This window comes from Aotus nancymaae, unplaced genomic scaffold, assembly GCF_030222135.1.
Source record: "Aotus nancymaae isolate 86718 unplaced genomic scaffold, 86718_ANA_hifiasm-v0.15.2.pri h1tg000008l, whole genome shotgun sequence".
NCBI classification, from domain to species: Eukaryota; Metazoa; Chordata; class Mammalia; order Primates; family Aotidae; genus Aotus; species Aotus nancymaae.
Window position 1 is genome coordinate 12464890 of NW_026988419.1, and position 25065 is coordinate 12489954.

At 39.4% G+C, this 25065-nt stretch overlaps 1 protein-coding gene across 2 annotated transcripts in view; it reads left to right on the plus strand.

Annotated features, from left to right (window-relative positions):
* Nucleotides 1-25065, plus strand: part of EPHA4 (EPH receptor A4) — a 153427-nt gene that overhangs the window by 120173 nt on the left and 8189 nt on the right. For both annotated transcript variants that reach the window (XM_012446303.2, XM_012446304.2), the window contains exons 9-15: nt 8263-8321; nt 10516-10629; nt 11114-11299; nt 16514-16575; nt 17028-17237; nt 19315-19464; nt 23184-23377. In XM_012446303.2, coding sequence (XP_012301726.2) covers nt 8263-8321; nt 10516-10629; nt 11114-11299; nt 16514-16575; nt 17028-17237; nt 19315-19464; nt 23184-23377 — 975 coding nt within the window. The remainder of the gene's footprint in view (nt 1-8262; nt 8322-10515; nt 10630-11113; nt 11300-16513; nt 16576-17027; nt 17238-19314; nt 19465-23183; nt 23378-25065) is intronic.

Here is a 25065-nt window from a genome sequence, read left to right on the forward strand (position 1 = left end):
ACTGGCCTGGGCAAGCCACCATGCTTTTACTTTCCTCTGATATACATTATAATTAGAGTGATGACCACATAATCTAGTGTGCCTGGATAGTCCTAGTTGGTACATGTATTTTTTTTTTTTTCTTTGAGATGGAGTCTTGCTCTGTCACCCAGGCTGGAGTGCAGTGGCACTATCTCAGCTCACTGCAATCTCCACCTCCTAGGTTTAAGTAGTTCTCCTGTGTCAGCCTCCTGAATGGCTGGGATTACAGGCAACGCACCACCACGGCTAATTTTTGTATTTTTAGTAGAAACAGGGTTTCACCATGTTGGTCAGGAGTCTTGAACTCCTGACCTCAAGTGATCCACCCACCTCGGCCTCCCAAAGTGTTGGGATTACAGGCCTCAGCCACCATGCCCAGCCATGTATTTAATATCATGCCCCCACTCTCACTCTCCAAAGTGTTCTGGTATATGGGGACCAATTATGTTCACTCTAATACAGCACAGTATAGAACAACACATTCTGTACCGGCATCTATTTTTCATTGTGTTTATTGCTTTTGATGCAAAATCTATAAATAGCTATGTTTGATTAGAGTGATGAGTCAAATCTTGAGATGTTAAATCCACAATAAATTCTCATTTCTGTTTCTTTAATACACACACATGCAAAAATATATAGACATTGGCATACCCACTGTACTCTAAACAGCGGTATATCTTGGGCTTTGGAAACTTCAGGTTGACCTGCATAGAATTTAAATTCCCACTGTTCTTTCCTCCCCTGTTATTTGATTTTGAAAGCCAATGAAGATGGCCCTCTTTCTTGTACATTGCCATTTAGTTTTGTGTATGTGCACATGCTGTGCATATAAATGCTGGGAACTGTATGCATTAGTATATATCCATCTGATGGTGGGGAGCAGGGAGCATATGGGGGAGTATATAGGAATTACATGTGCTTTTTTTATTTCATGATTACATATTCTTTTGTCTAAAATTTTACACTATACAGAAATAATCTTTGTTACTAGAAAATTAAGATGTTCAAAAGTTTTAAAACAGATACAATTCATAAATATCTCCACCTCTAAAAATATTTGATAAAAATTCAGCACCGACCGGGCGTGGCAGGTCATGCCTGTAATCCCAGTACTTTGGGAGGCTGAGGTGGGTGGATCACTTGAGGTAAGGATTTCGAGACCAGTCTTCAAAACATGGTGAAATCCCATCTCTATTAAAAATATAAAAAATTAGCCGGTGTGGTGGTGCACACCTGTAATCCCAGTTACTCGGGAGGCTGAGACAGGAGAATCACTTGAACCCAGGAGGCGAAAGTTGTAGTGAGCCGAGACTGTGCCACTGCACTCCAGCCTGAGTGACAGAATGAAACTTCATCAAAATTAAAAAAAAAACAAAAAAAATTCAGCACCATAGGATGCTCAGAACACTTCTCTGCAGAAAGTAGGTCTTGCCTGTGTCTGTCTCGACCATCTTTTTGAGTTGACTGGAAACGTTCTCTGGTTGTAGTCCAGCTTTGCTTTAGACTTACTTGGCTTGTTTTGTTTTTGTTTTTGGTATAAATGGCCCTAAGTACAGCAGTCAAACTGGAGTAATGAGAAATAAGTCACCTCATTATAAGTTTCCTTTGGATGTTCTGCTTGAAACACTGGCTTTGATGAAAAGAAAGGAAAAGCATATGAAAATGTAATGCAGGGAGACAAGTTTATTAAAAGCTGTGACTACAGAATATAGCATCCATAAGCTTGATGACTTAATTTCCTCTCTGCTTTTATTGATCACTTTATTATATAAGGCAGGATTGATAGCAGGATGCATTGGATTTCCAATTATGAGTCCCCACCTTAGAGAATTGAGCCTGTCGAGTTACCTAGTGATGATTCCTGTCCCTTCTCCCCCATTAAAAAAAAAATGTCACTTCCCAAGGCTGATAAACAGTTCTTGGTGATTGGTCCTCAATGGATCACTTTTTAGAAAATGAAATGTCAACCCCTTGCCCTCATATTGATTCTTCTTTAGTGTCGGCCATAAAGCTGTCATGGGAAAGGCCGCCTGGAGCCAGGTAGCTGACAGGCTTGCAGCGGCTCTCGCACACTCAGCCAATTCTTCTCCTCACGCAGGTTGTCTGCTCTGTTATCTTGGACTATAAATGTTTAAATGGGACAAGAACAGGTGAACAGAGAAGAGAGAGGTAGTGCGGACAAAAGCCTGGCCCAGGCTTTTCGTGAGAGGACTAATGAAAGTAGTACATGGTACTCACGAAATAATCTTGCCAGACTTCAGCCAGTAGTATGAGAAAGCAACAGATTAAACACCCTAGCCTGTAAAATCTGAGTCATGTCCTTTGCTGGGAGGACTGCTTCCTGCTTCTTAGAATCACCGAATGTTTATGCCAGAAAGGATGCTACAGACAGATCCCTTATGGGGGTCCCCTTGAACTGACTCCCACTCTGCTGATGGCATGCAAGACTTCTAAGGAAGTCGATGGACAGAAACTCACATAGTGAGAAAAGTTTCAGTCCTTCTGATGACCTCAGAGAGAAAATCTACTTGGTGCTAATTTGTCATTTAAGAAAGAGGAAACAGCCTCAGGCTCATGGTTGGTATCTTGCTAGTTTTTTTTTTATAGTGATTGTTTCATTTATTTCATTGTACATATTCAGTTTACACTGAGAAGCCTGAGCCTAAGGCAAGCCAGAATAATCTACAGTTTTTTTAGTGAGATCTACATTTTTCTTCTGGCCAGCTGGAACATGTAAACATTTAGGGATTGTGATGAAAGAATCAAACTACTAAATTTATAAAATACCTAAAATAAGATATTATACTAAACATACTGATTTATCCATATTATATATTTTTATTTCATATATATATTTATGTTAAACAACTTAATTTTATATTTTCTGTAGACATCCTTGTCTGTGTCTTTCTCATCACTCAAGATACAATTTCAGAATACTTTCAGCTTTCCAGAGCACATAATTGTACTTGTTATCTAGGTTATTTTAAGACACAACACTTCTTGTACCTCTGTGATGCTGTTCCTAGAAGTTTTATTTCAAACCACATTTGTACATTCTCTAGCAGCAACTCACGACTTCTACCTTTATATATTTACATATTTGTGATCTCCACAACATAACCGCTTTTCCATGGCAGTATTTCTACATTTATGTATTTGTGATCTCCCTCCACAACATAACCACTTTTCTATATTGTTTTATAAAGTGATATTTAAAAGGACTATTAACAATGACATTCTAAAATACAGTTATAAGGTTATAACTCCAGGACTGATGACTGAATGTATGTTAAATTTCTCTGACACCCTCTTCCCATTTTTTTTTTTTTTTTTTTTTTGAGACAGAGTCTCTTTCTGTTACCCAGACTGGTGTGCAATAGCGTGATCGCAGATCACTGTGACTTCCGCCTCATGGGTTCAAATGATTCTCATGCCTCAGCCTCTTGAGTAGCTGGGATTATAGGCATGTGTTACCACGTCCAGCTAATTTTTGTATTTTTAGTAGAGATGGGGTTTCACCATGTTGGCCAGGCTGATCTCGAACCCCTCACCTCAGGTGATCCACCCACCTTGGTCTCCCAAAGTGCTGGGATTACAGGCATGAGCCACCACACCTGTCCCCCAAACAGTATTTTATTATTCAAATGAAAAACAATTTTAAGAAAGGACTAGAATACAAGAATAGCCCCTATTTCTTAAAGGACAGATGGTGAGAAGAAAGTATTACTGATAACCAGGCACATGCTGTTTTTATACTAACCTTCTAATGATTGCTAGGGACACTGAGTTTCCCTTTGTGTTAGGGTTATAAAGTACCCTCTTTTTCCTGGATAAGGAAAGAGAAGTGAATTAATTTTAAGAAAAAAAATGAAGTGGTTATGGCAAAATTTACTTATGTATTAGGTACTGGAGGCTAAAAAGATGAAACAAACGAAGATCACATGGCAAGTTAGTTGCTGATCAGGACAGGAATTCAGCTCTCCTGACTTCCAATACTGGAATAGATATATTATTTTAATATCTTCTTAACTGAGAAAATTGACCTACATAAAAAGCTGACATTGGCAGTTCTAAGCTTTCTCCGAAGCTTCAGGAGTCTGCTAGGGATGTTGGTAAGATTTGTAATCTGTGAATTAATGTGCAAGTCTGTTGCACAATATAAAGTCAGAGTTTGCAAGTTAGTTTTCTCTTCCTGTTGAAGGTTAAGATTTTCCACTGCGGAGCTAGGAGTTCACGTAATGCTAAAACAATTTTAATGCTAAAACTGTATCTGTCTTTCACAGGGCTCTAATTTCCTTCCCTGGAATATTAGGATCACATGAAAAGGAAAATACTTTTAGCCTAATTCGGCTCTGATAAAGTAATGTAAATTCACACAATTGGGGGCAGATGGTACCTCAGGAACATTTCTAAATAACTTACGTGCAACCATTTCAACATGCTGCTCACAAACTAGTTAGAGATCATTCAGTGTGAGAACAATGACAGTGTAAAGAAGGGAAAAAACGAGAATGGCTGCTATGAATCTTCATGGGTGATGCCATTCAATACTGGAAAGGGACCTCCTGGAGTCCTGCTAGTTACATTGCTTTATCTTTAATATGCACTTTAGCTGAATAAATTACTTACCTTTTACTAATTAGTTTTGGAACGGTGAACCACATCAATGGCATCTGTCCACTTGACTAGAAAAGTTAGTAATTTAGTAAAAGCACAGTTTATGGTGGGCCCCTGCCTTGCTCCCCCTCTCTGTTTTGTTTGTTTTATTGAATAGTCAAGGTGCCAGAACAGCACATTGGTTGAGAGGGCTCACGCTGTTCTGCAACAATGTCTGTTAATACCCCTATTACTGTGTCCTTTGGACTGCAGGAGGGCTTAGTTCACTCTTTCAAAGTTTCACCTGCAGCGTGGGACCTTTTCTGTCACCCCTGAGGCTAAAACGGTCCATGTTTCCTTCTGGAGCATTCACTCACAAAACATTCCATTCCTTCCCAATTTTAATCAGCTTGGCCACATCTCCATAGTTAGAAAACCTGCAACAAAGTTTTCCTTCTGCCATTCAGGTGATCAACCTCAGATGTCAGCTTAGAGTTAGCACTTCTTCAGGCAGGGTGGCTTCCTGCAGGCTGGCTGCCCCGGTAGTGAACTTCCATGGGCTTTATTGCCTGGGATGATAATGGGCCACATTGTCCTACACTGAGCCAAGGCAAAAGGGCCATCAGGTGTTAAAGGTAGAACAGGACAGACACAGGCATTTTTGTTTTCCAGGTATTTTTAAAAAGCAAACAGGCTACTATTAGCCTTTGTACAGTCATCCTTGTGTTTTTTTTTTTTTCCAGCCATTTCCTGCAGTCTTAAAGGTCCTCTCCTCCAAATAACTCTCCATGTAAAAAATCTCATTTAAAAACACACCTTCACCACTAATTTAATTCCTCCTTCTATGTTTAGACATCTGAGGAAGGGATGGGCGTGTCAACCTTATAATTAATGACCCCTGTCATTTTGTATTTCCTCTGGCTTTGCACATACTTAATGAATGTGCTTGATGTAAAACAGATAAACACTTTCCTGGGCAGCTTCAGGCCATGAGTTTCTATGGTATATGCCAGGTTTTTGTTTCATTGACAATTTAAAGTTGGTACCAAAGCTTTCTCACTCTATGCATTTTTTTTCTCCTTCTTCAAAGGAAAGAAATTCAAATCAGTGTTTGAGATCTTAAGTGGTTTAAAAGATATACTTGTAATTTTAGATAATGCTTTTAGGAGCTCTGATAAGACACAATCCTTCAGGCTGGCAGGACCGTATCACACCCTAGGGACCCAGCAATGGCATTTTCCTGACATAAAATGTTATTTTAGTAGTCCCTGACCTAACGATCTTGTATTTCCTTTCGAAGAAGGGAAAGTATGGGGGTGGAGGGAGGGGAAGAAGATTGGAAGAGATTTCATCTTTTATAGAAAGTTGTTTGGCTTCAGGGTATTTAAACCTGTTTAGTTACTTTTATGAAGCAATGGATTTTAAGAGCCATTGAATTCATTTTAAGTGAATTTATTGATATAAAATGTAATGCTACTCATAATTAACTCTCACCAGGTATCCTTGTGTAACTACTCTCCAGTAAGAGAGGCCTTGTGAAGTAATGGGCTGGATCAGGGCTTCCACAAAGTCCTGTACTTGCCAGGAGAGCACGTGGTGATCCTCTTGCTCCCCACCCCAGCTCCTCGTCCTCATCTACAGGGAAACCAAGCATGTATCTGCCTGCCTGGTTGCTTTCATGGGGTTGTCATGAAGACACAATTAAATAATAGACCCTGGTCGGGTGCAGTGGTTCACACCTGTAATTCCAGCACTTTGGGAGGCCTAAGTGTGCGGATCACTTGAAGTCAAGACTTTGAGACCAGCCTGGCCAAATTCTCTACTAAAAATACAAAATTAGCTGGGCATGGCGGCAGGCGCCTATAATCTCGGCTACTCAAGAGGCTGAGGCAGGAGAATCGCTTGAGCCCAAGAGGCGGAGGTTTCAGTGAGCCGAGATCATGCCACTGTACTCCAGCCTGAGCAATAGAGTGACACTCTGTCTCAAAAAATTAAAAATAAAAAAATAAAAATAGACCCTTTGAAAAGTTAAATGCAAAGGAAAATGCAAGCTTATGATTTGGGACTGAAATACTGTATTTCACAGTTAGCTGTAGTCACTGGGGTCTCTGTTTTGCTAAGTTGGTTCCTGCTTTGCAAACAGTTATTGGAGGAGATAATATATGAGATGAGAACCCTTTGAAAAGTTAAATACAGTGTAAAAGTGCAAGGTATTATTATTTGCCAGGGAATTATTCACACGGAGAAACATCTGTAGGCTCTAAGGGTCTGATTGCGGAGCTGGTTCCTGCAATGCTGACGATTAGGAGAGGAATGTGGGAGGGAAGCTTTTGCATGTGACCAGGATCCGCTGCCTCTCTGGTTGTACTGCCTGGCTCCTTTAGGTTCTCTGTTATGCATAATCATCTGCCATTCAACCTGTTCAAAGTTTGAAAGTTCGGGGCGTAGGATTTTGACAGGACCACACTGCCGAGACACCTGGCCTTGGGGGAATGTTTCCTCATCTCAAAGTCTGTTTCTTTTTCTGTAAGAGTCTTACCTTACCTTGTCTTTGAAGCTCTAAGAAAACATAAGATGTAAATTCCAGTGTAAATTTTACATTTCTGACAGAAACATGAATGTATACATTTTATATGCTAATTTGGTTTCAACTTCCCATGCTTTAAGCAGCTGTAATATCAACTGAGTTGATTTTCTGATTCCTTTAAGTGATATTCTCCTGACTCAGGACATATATATATATATATTTTCAATATTTTTAATTCCCAAGGCTTGAGTTGATTTTCCAGTTCATATAAGAGATATATATATATTCCTAATTCAAGATTTATATGTACTAAAGATTTCTAATCCTCAAAGCTTTCTAACAAAGCCAGATTTACACTATTGAAAGCCGTTAAGAGCAGAATGTCAAGTTTAAGACCATGCACCGTTTTACTGAAAGTGAATTAGGCAAAGCAAATCAAAGCTTCTCATTTTTATCCTTGCTCATTTTTTACAAATTAGAGAACATAATTCAATACAAAGCAAATACTTACTTCTCAACTTTTTGTGAATAAGCTGGGAATTTGTATGCAGCAACTGAAACCAATAACCACAAAAGTATTGTGTTAAGAGTATCATGTAATATGATAATGAATTTCTGTGATAGTAGCTATCTGGTTATAGCAATAAGATTTATTATTACCTGTCACATACTGAACATTATTGCCATTTGATTTACACAGAACTACCCGTGGAAATTTAATTTAGAATGTATATATACATACAAACACACATATATACACGTACATAAATATAAATGGAAAAAATAGCCAATAAACTTATCTTCAATAAGATAAATTTCCTCTGAGAGATTTGAAATTATAATTATATTATAAAATATTTGCTTTAATCTATTGTAAGACACCTGAGTTTAAAGTTGTGGGTCAGAGGTGTCTCTGATGGCTTGAGCTTAAAACCATGACTCACTACCTGGATGACAAGTTATTTCATCTCTTATAAGTCTCAATTTTGTCACATCTGAAATGTACATAGCATACCTGCCTGACTTACAGTAGCAAAGAATTTGTCTTATGGCATGTGTTAAAGCTTGTGTGTTTGAGGAAAATAATTATCCTTTTTAAAAATTTTTAATAGACGGAGTAAATACAGTAAAGCCAAACAAGAAGCGGATGAAGAGAAACATTTGAATCAAGGTACAAAAAATTGGTTTACAAATAGTATTTTTAGAGCATGTCTCGCATTTTCTAGTTTAGAAATGTCTAGATAGTATTTATGTGGCTATGAATGTCATATAATATATCCATTATCCCAATAATGTGCTTCCTGGGTATCAGAGTGAAATGGGCAATTTGGATGGTGAGATTAAAGATGTGGGGTGAGGTAGAGAAGTTTCTTTACATTTTTCCTTTTCCCTATTTTATCTTATACCCTGAGAAAGTATCCGTCTAGCTGGCTCATTCTTGCAGCTGGGTGGCAAGATTAAATGGGTAATTTTTCTCATATAAACTAAAAATTTGAGGAGGAGGAAATAAGAAATGTAACAGTAATTGCTACTTCCCAGGGAATGGCTATATGTGATATAGAATTAGTGACTATCAATAAATGTTTAGTGGATTCTAATTTTGCTGTTCCAGAGAGGTCAAAGAAGACATTCAAAGAAGTGGCTCTAGAGTGACTTAAGCAAAGTAGAAGACTTTTAAACAGACAGTGGTTGGTGACTATCCAGGAGAGCTGTCCACTAGAACTTTCTGAGAAAACGTTCTATATCTGCCCTGTCCAATATGTAAACCAGTAGCCACACATGGTATTGAATACTTGAAATGTAGCTAATATGATTGAGGAAGTGATTGTTTAATTTAATTTAGCTGATTTATATTTAGATAGCCAAATATGACAAGTCACTCACTTATTAGTGCAGAAAGATAGAAGAAGACTGGTGAAGTGCAGTGGTGACTCATGCCTGTAATCCCAGCACTTTTAGGAGGCCATGGCGGGTGGATCACTTGAGATCAGGAGTTCAAGAACAGTCTGGCCAGCATGGCAAAACCCTGCCCTGACTAAAAATACCTAAATTAGCCAGGCATGCTAATGCATGGCTATAATCCCCTAAAATCCCAGATACTCAGGAGGCTGAGCCACAAGAATCACTTGAACCCAGGAGGCAGAGGTTGCAGTGAGCCAAGATCCTGCTACTGCACTCCAGCCTGGGCGACAGAGCCAGACTCCATCTCAAAAAAAAAAAAAAGATAGAAGAAAGAGAGGGACTAGCAGTAACAAGACTCATCTTGCAGATTTTCTTGTCTATAGCATATAAAGTGATGTGGGGTATGGAGTGTCTAACAGCTTTCCATTTGTTCACTTCATTTCCTCCTAAAACCGTTTTTTAAAATTTTTACATGGGATTTATTTTTTTTTTAAAAAAAGCTGATCCTATTAAAAAGAAGTAGCCAGAACCAGTTTAAGGAGCTCATTCCTAACCGAGGGTGCTGATACGAGGATGAGGCTTGGAAAGTCAAAGGGACTGGGCCAACTGGTGTCCTGCATACTCTGTGCTCCAGTGCCCCAGCAGCTCCAGGAGGGAGAGGTGCAAATGCCAAGACAAAGCTTTTTACAATGACTTCTGCCTCTTGACCTAGATATCTGTCACTGGGCTGCCTCCCAACATATCTAAATTTAGTTTATGAGTAGTATGAGGTATGGCTGAATTGCACTTTCTGATGTCCAGACCATTCACAGTCAGGCTGCAATTGTTACCTCCAGCTGAAGCTTTCCGGCCAACTTGAATATCTTTGCTTATGACCCCTTCTTTCCAAAAGAGAAAAGAAGTGGAGGTCCACTACAGAGTCTGTATTCTCAAACCAACCAGCTGATATTATCCTTACTGTCTACAATAACTTAGGTTTAATCTGATTTTGTTAACTATTGGTCACATATTTAATTTATCCAGATATCGGGCAAAATGTGACACCATGTGGAAAGAGCTGGTTGAAATTAAAAAGCTTCTATTTTCTTCCCTAAGGGAGGATAACTGAAAGTAGTGGACAGGACTTCCTGCAAAGGCAAGGGAGCTATGAGCAACTGCTTGGGACGATAGTATTCAGCTAACACAATCCAAATTTCCTCCATGGGATGGGTTGTTTTAAAAATCTTGTCCTTGAAGTGTGAAGACATTCCAGGAAGTTGGTAAAGCTGCAGCCTCTTAAGTAGCTAACAATTCTTTGTTTACCCACTAATGAAAACCAGAGCAAGAATGTAACCATTTTCGTATGTCAAGACCATACAGCTAACTTGACTTTTCCTATGTTTTGTAAATTCAGACATAGACTACCTATGTTTATTAGTGGTTCCTGAGAAGTATTCAGCCAACTTATCATGCTTATTACTTAGGTGTAAGAACTTATGTGGATCCCTTTACGTACGAAGATCCCAACCAAGCAGTTCGAGAATTTGCCAAAGAAATTGACGCATCCTGCATTAAGATTGAAAAAGTCATAGGAGTTGGTAAGTGTCTGAGTGTCTGTCTGCTAATGAGTCTAATGAGTCTGTTTTCTTGGTGGATGTTAAATATGTGTGTGGATTATGTAAATGTATTTGTGTGCGTATATTATATGTGTGTATATACATGAAATTTCCTTTTTTTCCAATATAAAAGATGGTGTGTTATAAAGAACTCTAGTACAAATTTTGATTTTATTCTTAGAGAAAAACAATGCAATCTGAAATCAGAATGATTGCATTCAAAAGGTTTACTCTATTTCTTACTAAGATTTGGTGTAGGTTTCTTCATTTAGCCTTAGTTTTCTCTACTAAAATGGGGCTAAGAGTAGTGTCTGCTTCAGGGTTGCATGGAGGATTTTGTGAAATAATCTATGTAAAGCACTAGCACAGGACCTGGCATGTAACAAGCATTCAAGGAATGTCAGCTATTATTCTTTCATCTTGAACGTGCTTCTGGTCCATGGTAACTTCTTTTTCTCTTCCAAAGGTGAATTTGGCGAGGTATGCAGTGGGCGTCTCAAAGTGCCTGGCAAGAGAGAGATCTGCGTGGCTATCAAGACTCTGAAAGCTGGTTATACAGACAAACAGAGGAGAGACTTCCTGAGTGAGGCCAGCATCATGGGACAATTTGACCATCCAAACATCATTCACTTGGAAGGCGTCGTCACTAAATGTATGTGGGTCATTCCCCTTACAAAACCAAGTTAGAAGTTACCGAGAAATTAAACACACATTTTCTTTCCAGGGAAATGACAGATGGCACAGACCCACTGATTGCTAATAGGAGGAAATCAGTGCAGGACAAGTCATTAATCTTGTAGTCAGCTCTAAATGGGTCTATGGTTTCAGCTGATACTCTATCTCCAAGGCAGCTTGTGTGAGATTTTCGGGAAATTAATATTGCAGATTTTTGGTATGCCATGCCATCTTTCAGATATTTGCTAGGCCAAACTGATTGTCATAGGGTAGGCACAAGCAGATGGTAAGCAAAATAAAATTTAAGTACTTTTCCTGTAAAGCACAACAAAACCTGGCCACACCTTGTGCTGGAAGCTTCAGTTCCAGATGCGGAGAGTGAAGCTTGGGAATCTTTATTATACTGGGGGATTTGCTTGTCTGCTCTGCCTGATTTATGGCTGTTGCAGTTCAACACCTATTTACAGTAACACCTGGTTGAACTTTCCTTTTTTAGTCCATTAGCATTCGCTGAGCCTGTGAACCACGCTTCAGTTAAAATGCAACACAGCTCAACAGATGCATTTTGTGAAGCAAACCCTCAATACATCTGTAAGGCTGGCTAAGACCAACTAATAAAGTGTCACATGGACAGTACAGCTGAGGTAGTCCCTGTTGAGGTGGCTCTGTTCCAGGATCCCTCATACACACTATAATTACTACAAGTCAAGGATCTTGTAAGCCTGGGGCTATGTCTCCTGGAAGGCCAAGTCTTTTCTTCTTTGATTCAAGGTGTCTGTGGAAAGCATCTTCAGTCAGTGTGCACAGAGTAATGACAATATAGCCATCCCAGTAGGGTGAAGCAGTTGGAGGAAAGTAGATGAAAGAGAAAAACTGATGCTGGGCACAATGGCTCATACCTGTAGTCCTAGCTACTTAGGAGCCTGAGGCAGGAGGATCACTTGAGCCCAGGAATTCGAGGCTGCAGTTGAGATGGGAAATTTCCCTGAACCCCTCATGGAACTTGCAACAGGGTGTGGCTTGTTTTGCTTGGCCACCAAGCTCAGACTTCTTGTTGGAGAGGGAGCACACAGGTTAGCACCTGCAGGAGCCTAGGTGAGCAGTTGCCTGACTTCTGAAGCCCCACAGGGTGTATGTTGCAAATAATGCTCTTTTAGCAGTTGTCATCAGCAGATGGCTGTTAACCAGCTTGGTGGAGAGTCAGGGTGACAGCCTTTTACACCCTCCCCTCTTAGTATCTGGGTTCCTGTCTGTTGTCCAGGAAGAATCAGGTCACATGACTTGAAGGATGGTAAGTATGGAGGTTTTATTGGGTAATGGAGGTGACTCTCAGTAGGATGGGGAGCTGGAAAGGGGATGGAGAGGGAAGATAATCTTCCCTTAGAGTTTGGCTGTCCCCAGCCGAACGGTCATGGTTTCCAGGCTTCAGGGTAGGGCCTTTGTAGGGGAACCATCCTCTTCTACCTAGTATTTCCCTGCCTCCTATCCATGTCATAGTGAGCTATGATAGTGCCACTGCACTTCAGTCCAGGCAACAGAGGCAGACCCTGTCTGTATTTAAAAAAAAAAGAAAAAGAAAAGAAAAGAAAAAATGAGACATTAGGCCTGGGGGAGGTGGCTAGTAGGACACGAAGTACAAAATCCTTTGGAAAAAGAAATGAGGTGGTTACTAAAATGGGAGAGAAAGCATACACTATTCAGTTCAGAGATCCTCAAACTTAAACATAAGTAAGAATCTTCTGGAAAGCTTGTCAGGACAAGCCTCCTCCTCAGAGGTTTGATTCAGCAGGTGGTGTGCGGCCTGTAAGTTTGCAGTTCTAGAGCACTCAGCACAGGTTCAGTCAGTGCTGCTGGTACAGGAAGGACACTTGGAGAACTATTGGCCTGGGGACAAACAACGTGCATACAAGCTCTGCTGCTACGAAAGCTTGTGACCTTGGACTACCTGTTCAATCTCTCTGTTTCGGTTTTCTCATCTGTAAAATGGAGGTAAAAACGGCATTTGCCTTATAAGGTTATTCTGGGGATGAAATAGAATATTTAGAGTGGTTAGCACAATAGCAAATTTTTTCAAAACATACTTCTTATGTGTTCAATGATGCTATTATGTCGTAAGAAGTCGGTACTTCTTTCCCCATCTTCAGAATCTTAAAAAAAAAAAAAAAGGGAACCTTGGCGGAAGGATATATAATTTTCTGCCTAAAGCGAAGGCTATAATTAGCATAGAATAGCTCTATTTGCTTTTTGAGATTAGTTTTACAGACAGGATATCTTTCTGTTGCCTGTGGCCTTCAGGGCCTCCCAGAGCCCTTCACTACTTTAATTAAAAGATAACATTCCCTTTAAATACTTTTGCAGGTCCATTTTCTAAAAAGGAGGCTCTGTTCAGCTTAGGGTGTTTTTCCTGTCGCAGACAGTGATTTTCATAGCACCTCTGTAGAAGAGAGAAGAAACAGGGGATCTTTGTATTAAAGTCCCACCGCACCTCTGAAACGCGTAGCTATTACAGCTGTAACTGTTATAAACGACTGGATGCATTTGCATAATGCAGTTGTCACTGAATTAAAGTGATTTAAAATTTCTATTGGAGAAGCTATCCCCTTCCCCCACCCCTTTCCTCCCCACTGCATCCCTGTGTGGTGCAGGGAAGGAGACCCCTCTATCCAAGAGCCCAGCCCAAGCCTATTTTATAAGCCCCTCTGCTTATGGAGACATTAATCTTTATTTCTCTTGTAGAGCTCATAAAGGTTCTGACAGATGGATACTTTTAATAAACAGAAAAAGGAATGTGGAAAAATTGTGAAGATGGTGCCAAGAGTCCGACTAGGGAGGTGTGAGGGTGAAAGGGTAGAGTTGAAGCGTGTGAATTCATTACCAGCAGTTACTTGAGTAACTTTTTAAATTGGCAGGAGGACCGTAAATTCTCCACGTGACCCCCTCTTTTAGATCCTCTCCTGTCGTCTCCACAGCTCCGGAGGGATCTGGTGAAATGCAAGGAGGTGTTAGTGCACAGCCATGAGAGGCTGCCCTTTCTCATTAGTTGACAAAGTATCTTTTGATGGCGGCAGGTTGATTAACACTCGTTTAGACACATTTCTTCCGTCAGAAGACTATGGTCACAAGCTGGGTTTGGTGGCTAATGCCTGTAATCCCAGCTACTCAGGAGGCTGAGGCAGGAGGATCCCTTGAGCCCGGGAGTTCAAGGCTGCAATGAGCTAATGCCACTGCACTCTAGCCTGGGCCACAGAGTCAGACCCTGTCTTATTAAATAAATAATATATATATATTTTTTTTAAGTATAAGACCCTGGTCACACAGGATAAAAGAATCTGATAACTAAGCATTTCCTATTTATATTGATAGAGGATGTGCAGGCATCACTCCTGTTGGCAAAGGGAAAAGACGTAGAAATGGTTTTACGCATCCTTTGGTCTGCACCAAGATTCCTACTTTTTCTGCCAGCCTTCTTTCCTCACTTGAAAATAAAATGTCCATGGTACTTTTTTTTTTTTTTTTTTTTTTTTTTTTGAGATCCAGTTTCACTCTTGTTGCTCAGGCTGGAGTGCATTAATACGATTTTGGGTCACTGCAACCTCCTCCTCCCAGGTTTACGCAATTCTCCTGCCTCAGCCTCCCAAGCAGCCAGGACTACAGGTGTGTGCCACTGCACCCGGCTAATTTTTGTATTTTTTAATAGAGACAGGGTTTCACCATGTTGACCAGGCTGGTCTCAAACTCCTGACCACAAGTGATCCCCCCACTTCGGCCTCCCAAAGTGCTGGAATTATAGGCATGAGCCACTGTGCCTGGCCAGTGTGAATATTTTTGATGTATCAAACTGATATTTTATTTTCTTTCACAAGAATATTTTAAGGACCTGTTTTATCCTTATAAAAAAAAAAAACCTAAAGATTCCAACCCTTCACTCCCCAACAATACCCTTTAGAAAGAAGGAATTTCAGACCTTGAGCCCATTGTTGGTAATCAAGAAAATAAAGAATGGTTCTTATGTCCTAAAGTCCTCAGAGAGTAGACTTTAATGAAAATCTTGTTTCCAACTCATTCCTCTCAGAGCTTAAAATCATTTTTATTTATTTGCTAAAAAAAAAAAAGTGGGGTGGGATGCAAGGGAAACAAGGATCTTTTGGTATTGAATTTAAATTCCTATCTCAGATGAAATCATTTACTGAACCTTTCCTGTGACTGTTCTGGGTTTTCTGGTTTGTTTTTTGAGGTAGGCAGTTTAAAGAATCAAACCAAAGCAAGTTTATTCATAGTTAGGAAAAGTGAAGAAAGTCTATTCCTAGCTAGGGAAAGTGAAGAGAAAGGACAGGGCCCGTGAGCCGAGCAAGACAACGAAGAGAAGTTTATGTCATGCAGGCTTGGTTTTAAGTTGTGTCTGAGGCCGGGCACGGTGGCTCACTCCTGTAATCCCAACACTTTGGGAGGCTGAGGTGGGTGAATCATGAGGTCAGGAGTCCGAAACCAACCTGGCCAACATGGGGAAACCCCATCTCTACTAAAAGTACAAAAAATTAGCTGGGCATAGTGGCAGGCACCTGTAATCCCAGCTACTTAGGAGACTGGGGCTGGAGAATCGCTTAAACCCAGGAGGGGGAAGTTGCAGTGAGCCGAGATCCAAGAGCCACTGCACTCCAGCCTGGGCGACAGAGTGAGACTCTGTCTCAAAAAAAAAGTGTCTGGGTAATGAAGTATTGCAGCATAGCTACTTCTCCCTGAAACGTGGGTTTCTCTAAATAAAGAAAAGAAGTTTATCTGCCTATTGACTTCCTTAGCTTCTTACAAGTGGCTCTTCTGGGGACAAAATACATTAATTATCCTAAAGATTATTTTTGCATTGAAACAAGCCTTCCCATTTATCATTTTCCCCTTTGGCTTGAGAGAGCAATTATCCATTCATGTGCTCCCTGGATACTAGAGGCCACTTTAGCTAAAGACCTTGTCAACAAGCCACCCAAAGGGTTAACCATCCAGATGGAATTTAAACCTACTCGTCCTTTTAATATTTCATTCCTAGCGCCCCACAGCTGAGGCATAAGCTTGGCTTGTTTTAATTAAATTAGATCACACAAGACAGGTGTCTTGGCAGTAAAATTGTGCGCAGCCCATTTTTATCTCATTAACTGCAGTGCTCATCAAAGGTTTGTGTTTTTCTTTCTGAAAACTCTAGGTAAACCAGTAATGATCATTACAGAGTACATGGAGAATGGTTCCTTGGATGCATTCCTCAGGGTATGTGACTACTTTATATTAAACCCAAGAATGTTGCTATTTCGAAAACTCCTAACAGAGTCCTTGGATTCATTCTGTTTGGTTGTATTTGTGGATTTTTTTTTTAATGGGGCAAAGAAGAGGAGAAATGGAGAATGATGTGATTTTTAAGGCTATTAAATAATCCATGTTCAACGAGGGTAGTTTTTCATTTATACTTGTAATGTGGAGCTGTTGGAACCATAGATTCATTACAGTTGGATAATGTCCATGCATCACAGGAAGCAAACCCAGCTCCTAGGGTACAGTCTGCTAGTGAATTAGTGACTTTGGTCAGAAAGGCCTGAAAATAATGTTGAGGTTTCATTGCATACCGGATACAGAGATCCAAAAAGATCCAAGTAATAAATGTTTGGTGAGAATTAATTTGGCCTAATGCTAATGGGATTGTTCCTCGTTCCTTTTCTATGCAGAAAAATGATGGCAGATTTACAGTCATTCAGCTGGTGGGCATGCTTCGTGGCATCGGGTCCGGGATGAAGTATTTGTCTGATATGAGCTATGTGCATCGTGATCTGGCCGCACGGAACATCCTGGTAAACAGCAACTTGGTCTGCAAAGTATCTGATTTTGGCATGTCCCGAGTGCTTGAGGATGATCCGGAAGCAGCTTACACTACCAGGGTGAGAAAGATTGGTGACATCAGGGCTTTCGCTTTGGTGAAACTGTTCCTCTCTTCTCACTTTGACATTGAAACGCTTTTGATTTTATTTTTAATTTTTTAAAGTTTTCTCATCCCTTGAAGCCTCTTCATATTCCTGCATTCATTTTTAAACCATGTTTCCAAGAAAAGAGGGATTTTGAAGCTGACTCTAGATGTATGACCATATTAACAGCCACAAACTAAAAGGAATTATCTTTCCCTCTATGTTTTTTTTTGGTGGGGGGAGGGGGGCAAAGTGCTAATGAACAATAAGATGGTGTCTTAAATAAAAAGTGAACTGAGAAGCAAGTATTAAGGATCAGTTTACACATCAAATGATCAATTACTGAGAAAATCAAACAGTAGCTTCGCTTATTTATTTCATTTTTGCCCTTGTACTTGCCTGCCTATCTTCCTGCCTCTTTCTTCCTTTTTTTTTTATTTTAGATTTTGTATTTGCCTTTTTTCTATTCTTTTAAAAAATACTTATTCTAAATGAGACAAAGCAATGTTTCTGGTTGGTTGGCTACAAATCTCAGAACAGATATACAGGATTTATAAAACATTTATCTTATGCAAGGTTTTCTAGTATCTAATGGCCTACATTTTACCACTGGTAGATAAGCGGGGATTAGAACACAGTTAAGAGTTTTAAGTACACAGTTAATGGCTGTGCTATCTTAGCTTGACTATCTGAATATAAAATACTAATGGAATAAACACAGAATCATAAAACAGTTATTGGCCATTAACACTGACACTGTTAAAATCAACACAAAGCTGACAGTTACCAGCCATTTTCCCCCTTTAACACTCCTCATTTTGCATCTGCAATCCCAAGAAATGGAGGGTTTTTGTTGTTGTTTGGTTGGGGAGGTGGGGAGTATTCTATTTCTTTGGCTCCAGTTTTGAATCTTATGCATGTCTTTTTTTTGAATTCCAAGTCCATTCATTTAGAAAAGAATACATCTTTGTGAATTTTGATGATCTTTTATTTTTTCCCAGTAGTTGGAGAAAGAAAAGTTAAAGGAGACTTCTAGAATGATACATTTACATAGATAAAACCTTAGCCAAATATTTAAGCAGCGGGGAATGTAGCACAAGTGTCCTTCTGTATGTAACAAGGATGAATGCAATACACTGGGTTCTCAAGAGTCTACTGCAATGTATCAAAGCAATTTCCAGTACAATTTATTGTCCTGTTTAGTAGCCCTACCTAATAAAGCAAAGAACATTTTTAAATGATGGCCCTGGGAATACCTCAAGGGTCTGAATTTGACTTGAATTAATTTTCCCAGGGGGAACCCTGGGACATTGAAAACTTGACTGAAAACATCTTATACCTAAGCATAAACAAGACATTTGAGGCAAGAAAAAAAAGTGCATTTTTAAACTTTTCTGGGGTGATATTCAGTTGCTTTACCATTTTACAAGTTTTTTTTTTAATTTAATAGCAACTAAAATCCTACCCTTACTCCATAAAAGTCGGTAATAACTCTAGTATTTGGTATTATTTGGCCTTCTCTAAAGGCCTGTTTAGCTATCATCTCCCAGCTATTTGGCATGTTTCTCATGCTGTATAAGGGGAGGTAGACTTGTATCATGGATAGAAGTGTTCATATTTTAATTCTTTCATTCCTGAGTCCTGAAGCAGTATTAAGCATTGCCTTCCTTTGTGCTCCTGGGTGAGAGAATCCAACAAGAAATCAAACAAATGTCAGATACCTATCCACTGATATCCCATGGATAACATATATTTTGTAAAACCTGAGATTTCTTTTTTTCTAGAATATTGCCTTAAGCAGAGCTCAGATCATAGGTAGGCTTTAAAAACATAATTAGATTACATAGTCACTTCCCTGTGAGCAAAGAAAACATATGAGGAGAACTGTCTTAACCTGAAAGACTTGAGTTAAAAATGAGCAAGTGTCTTATTGTTTTGAGAGCTGTCTCAAGAACGCTGTTGTCCTGCTTGGCTGGCGGGAACTACATTCAGAATCTAAAATGGCACATCAGTGATGTACTTAAGGAATAACTTATGGCTCAAATATTCGCAGGGTGGCAAGATTCCTATCCGGTGGACTGCGCCAGAAGCAATTGCCTATCGTAAATTCACATCAGCCAGTGATGTATGGAGCTACGGAATCGTTATGTGGGAAGTGATGTCGTACGGAGAGAGGCCCTATTGGGATATGTCCAATCAAGATGTAAGTCTCTATATTCTGAAATATATCTTTTCACAATGAGATTCAGAAAGTTCTGCATTACTGTATGATGGAGTGAGCGGGGGTTTGAAATGATACATTAAACTCAAATTTCTTAATATAGATATATCTAGCAAGCTAGTTCAACATTATAACCAACGTCTGTTGATTTCAAGGACAAGAATTAAATGGCTACATGGTACAGTATGGGAGATAGAGACATACACACATAGATTCATAGATAAACAATATGGGATAGTGTTTTTACTTGGTGAACTTTAAAATTATAGTAAAACAAAATTAAACTTTGAATTTTAAGAAGTTTAAAGATTTCATAATTTTAAAATTATGAAATTTTTAAATTCTCATAATTTTAATTCATAGTGAAACAAAATTAAACTTTGAATTTTAAGAGGCTTAAAGTTTTCATAATACAAAGATTATGAAAAAATAAGTTTCACATAGGAGAAAATGGACATGAAAGGTTTATTGAAAGAAAACTAGTGAATATTTTAAAACTGGCAGCATTGTAATTAGAGCTTGCCCCTTGAGGACTCTAAAATAAAGCTTCACTCAATGACCCTTGGTAAATTATGCACATCCCTTTAAATGTACCATCTGGACTACTTTGTAAGGGAGTATCCACGATGCCTGCAATTTCAGAAAAGGATTCAATAATGACACTAATAAGATTCCAGAGTAATAGAATTTAATTACAAACATCTCCAGTGAGAAAGAAAGTAAAAAAAAAAAAAAAAAAAAGTAAGAGAAAGTCCTAGGTCAAGGGGTCTTCCTAGAACACGTTTTAGCCAATTCTGGAAAAGTATACATTCGTTCTGGAAAGACCGGAAATCATATCAAAATTAAATGACCACCTACACGTTTTGAACTTTCCTAATTTTTTATGTATGTGGTAGACCATTATCAGAGTGCTTACAAATGCAAGGTCTTCAGATTATCAGTTAGAATTATATTTTTGAAACTTCGTTTCAAAAATTCTCTCTGTGGTGGAATGTGACCTATCCATCTGCCTTGTCCTCCTGAAACACCAGGAAGTTTCCCTGCCTTGACAGTTAAAGAACCAGGCACTTAAGAAATAGGATTCAGGTCGCCTTATCCATTAAAGAATGTTCGGAGCAATAGAGAAAATGACGCATTCCATATCTGGTGGGGCAAAAAGAATTCTCTATGCTGATCAGCCAGATTAAGGGGAATGGAAGTGTTCACACTGTATTATCTGTGAATTAATAACGGAAGATTCATAGCAGATGGGAAGAAAGCAGCTAGCCTAAGTGATAGATAATTACAGGCTGGAAAAAGACTATGGTGGTAAATAGCATGTAATCTATTGTTTATGTGATTATGCTATGCAGACAGCTTCTAGTACCTTCTCGTAGCCAGATTCAGATTGGATTCAGATTAGAAACTCTCAGAGGGGCAAAGACAAAAAGCCTAAATGAGCAAATAGTAAATGTATTTACCGTAATTATTTGATACTTAAGCTTTCTTTTTCTTCCATTGAAAGTCATGGCCAAATGTTTATAAGAGCAGAGCATCTAAGGATGTCAGGTTTTCCATCCTAAATATGTTCAGATCTGTAGTTTTGGCAGTTTCTGTGTATATTGAAACAATTCTATTGTTTTGAACATTCAGTTCTCTGGCTTTATCCATGAAAAGGCATCTGAAGCCATTTCTCGTTCACAAATAATATTGATCTATTGTTTGCCCCTATGTTAGATTCTATGTAGAACAAGAATCAATAGGAAATGTATCTGGAGAATTACTTTGATTCATAGAATTAATTTGGCATATTATGGTAAATGGAGTGAAAGTAACTGTTGAAAATATGTCAAACTTAGCAAACTTTTTTGTTTGGTTTAATCTTCTGCCCCCCAAAATATTTAGCAGTAAACTGAGAAAAGATGCTTTGCTAACCTATGAGCCATCTTCCAAGCTGGCAGTGGATAGGGAGCTTATGAAAGAGTATTAATCAGTCTAAGGGGTTACAACAATTTATGTTCCCCTGGCATGAGCCCAGTGTTGCTTTCATTTTCCTCAATTAGTGCGAATGTTCTCATCAAGTCTAGAGTCAACACCATGCACCTGGAAAGATAAAAGAAACCCACGTGATCAAACTGACCTAGTGTAATTGCTAGAAACAAATAGAATAAGGTTCAGTAGGACAGCATAGAGAAGTCTACTTTACAAAGAAAAGCAGGTAATACTGATACATGATGTTGGCCAAATACATAGGAGAAAGAGGATCAGAGGGTTTAATAAATCACAAGATGATTTGTTAAACTGAAACGGTGTGCTTGTTAAAAAGCCCACAGTCATACTAATCCATAGACACTGGACCCAACAGACTCTTTTCTGTTGAAGACTAATTTCTTTTTCTTTTTTTTTTTTTTTTTTAATAAAGACGGGGTTTCACCATGTTGGTCAGGCTGGTCTTGAACTCCCGATCTCAGGTGATCCACCCGCCTTGGCCTCCAAAGTGCCTGGATTACAGGCGTGAGCCACCGTGCCCGGCTTGAAGGCTAATTTCTAAGCAGTCAATAGAACCATCACAGGATGAATCCAATGGGGTCATTGGGATGGCTCAACCACTGGTTATTTCCCTGGCAGCTATCATTTTGATAGAAAGAAAAATAAACGGAGTGATTTAAAGCAAATAAAACCTTTAGACTCCAAAACAAATAAAGTCGCCTCCAGAATCTCAGAGGATACTCATAAACGAAGATAATGAATATCCAAAAAACTGTGAAGTGATTCCCCTCTGTAAATTTGGCATGTCCTACCATATCACTTTATTGGAATTTATACCCCAAAGCAGGGGGAGGATGTTAGAGAAAAGTCTATAAGAAAATAATGTAATGCCTGTGAAGACAGAGTAGGAAAATTAGAATTAGCAAAGAGACTGCTGAATGAGTTATGTATGACTTACTAGGCAAGGAGACCACTCTGGATGGTCACGGGCAATAAGACAATTATCATCTACCATGATAACTTCCTTCCTTGGATGTGAGACGGTCTCCTTTAAAATGTAAATGCCCCCAAAGAAGGAATTTTTTAAATCGTTTTTTACTTTTTAAAAAAAAAATCTACATACTAGCACCTTTAACAGGGTTGACTAACAGCCAACTGAGCCCAGGAATGAAATGCAGAATTGGTGTCTAAGGGTAGAGTAATCCAAAAGAAAAAATGGCTGAGCATCTGGACTTGGGCTCTGGTGTTGACCTGCTAGCTGTCTATGTAAGAGGACAGGGGCTTAGAAGGATGCAAAGAAAATTCCATTTTGGAGACAGCTATTAATTGCCTCCCAAGGGAAGTCTTTAGCACTACTAAGTCAGAGTCTCTTTTGCTAAGAGTGTTTAGTTGTGCTGATGCTGAACGAAGGGAGGCAGGGGACTGGGGGTGGGAGGCAGGGCCATGTGATCTCTGAGGGCCATCACCAAAACTGATACCACGTTGCTGATCTGATGGGGCTCTAGACACTTTGTGTCTTCCCTTTAGAGTACGCCTCATAGCAACAGCTGGCTTCCGTCTCCTCTCGCCAGCGATACTCAGGTCCAGCTTTGGCTTATGTGAAGCAGTTGGAGCTGTTCCCAGACTCAAGCTTGCTGGCAGCTTCACGTACAAGAAACATGCCAGTCAGAAGGGTGAACCTCGAACAGCAGCTTGCCTGGCAGCATAATGTACCATCTTGTTGTCTTCCATAGGTGATTAAAGCCATTGAGGAAGGCTATCGGTTACCCCCTCCAATGGACTGCCCCATTGCACTCCACCAGCTGATGCTAGACTGCTGGCAGAAGGAGAGAAGCGACAGGCCTAAATTTGGGCAGATTGTCAACATGTTGGACAAACTCATCCGAAACCCCAACAGCTTGAAGAGGACGGGGACAGAGAGCTCCAGGTCAGCCATGCTTACTTAATAGTGATGTATGAAAAAACGCATCAGAGGAGGCAAGCAAGTGGTGACTCACTTAAATTCCTGTCTGTTCATCAGAGGCCACTTCAGGGCTCTCTGCAACCTCGGTGGCTTCTTTCTCAATTAGTAGAGTATTTAAGGTAGTTCTGTTCAGCATTTTGAATTAGCCTAATACCCCTCGTCAGGCATCAAATAGTTATAAGGAAAACATTTAAATAATAGTAATAATAATAATGGCAAAGGAATAACTGAAGTGCCTATTTTAGGATGCCAGACCTGAAATTTAGGAATAGGGATGAAATGTACTTTTAGAAGACATTCAGATCAGTAGCTGCTGTATTTTGAAATGGGACAGGAACATTGGAATAGTAAGAAATAAAGGTTAAAAGACAGATATTTAAGCACTGCAGTTTTAAATTGACTTATAAAGTAATTGTAAGAAAGAGATTCATTAGGTTTCAGTTCTTCTGGTTTCCCTTTTCTGAGTCTTTCAGAGTATAGGAGGAAACAGGGCCAAGATAGAAAATGATCAAGTTACAAAGCATGCAGATGAATGTTTGGGAAGGATTTTAAAGATGAAAACAGTTGAACCACCTGAAAGAGGTAGTTATTTTCTAGGAATGAGCAAAATGAAGAAGTACATCAGTCTCTAAAGAACATAAAGATACTGAACGTCCTGTAAGTTCAGTAAGAACTTTCTACATGGAGAATGGACTTTACTGGAATAAGATTCAGGGTACCTACATATCAGTAGTCTCATCTGAAAGGTTGTAGACCATCTTTATCAGTTAAATTATTTTAGAATACAGGCATAATAGACCAGGTGACTCAGGCCTGCAAGAGGTGAGACACCCACTCATCTCCAAGTCTGAGCTCCTCACAGGCTTCTGTTTCATCATGATCCCGTGTTAAAAACAGGACATTTGCCCCACAATATGCAAGCCCTTCCAGTCTTTGCAGGCCTTATGATGTTCTCCTCCCATCTTTCTCCTGAAAACTTTGCCTACAGATGCTAGGAGAGAAGGAAAACACATTACATGAAAAAAAGAGAACTGTGGACTGGATTGTAGAGATAACCTATATTCTCCTCCAGGTTTTCAAATCCCCGTCATTGGCCACTATACAAAAAGCTCAATGGTCTAGCTCTTTTCAAATAACACTGAAAAGGGGTGAATTAACATTTCACTCCTGCCATTTGGTCACTATGTGAACCTTAAAAAAAAAAAAGTCTTCTATTATTGTGGGGCTATTTCTTGTTCTTCTGTTCTCCAAGAGGGTGAAATAGATGACTATGAGTCCTCCTTTCCAGATCTGGCTGACTTCTTTGATTTCAAGGTAAAACCTCTTCCACCTTTTAGATCTGTAGCACCAGAGCCTGTGTATTTTGTCTGAGGGTCCATTCAAGGCCAGTTTTTCGGTGTTTGGTGCTTTTTCTGTTAGCATAAGTCATTCAGCCACTATTACTACATAGCATCTGCTTTGCCCCAAAGTACAGAACAAGTTGAGATATTAGATAAACTATTATTAGGTCTAAATTCTTTTCACTGAAAGTACTTAAATAGCCTTGAAGCTTATTATGGCTTGCTGATAATGAGAGGTAGTATAACATGGTATGTGATTCAGCACAAAATTAGGCTAATGTCAGTATACCACCAAGAGCACAAAGACTTCCA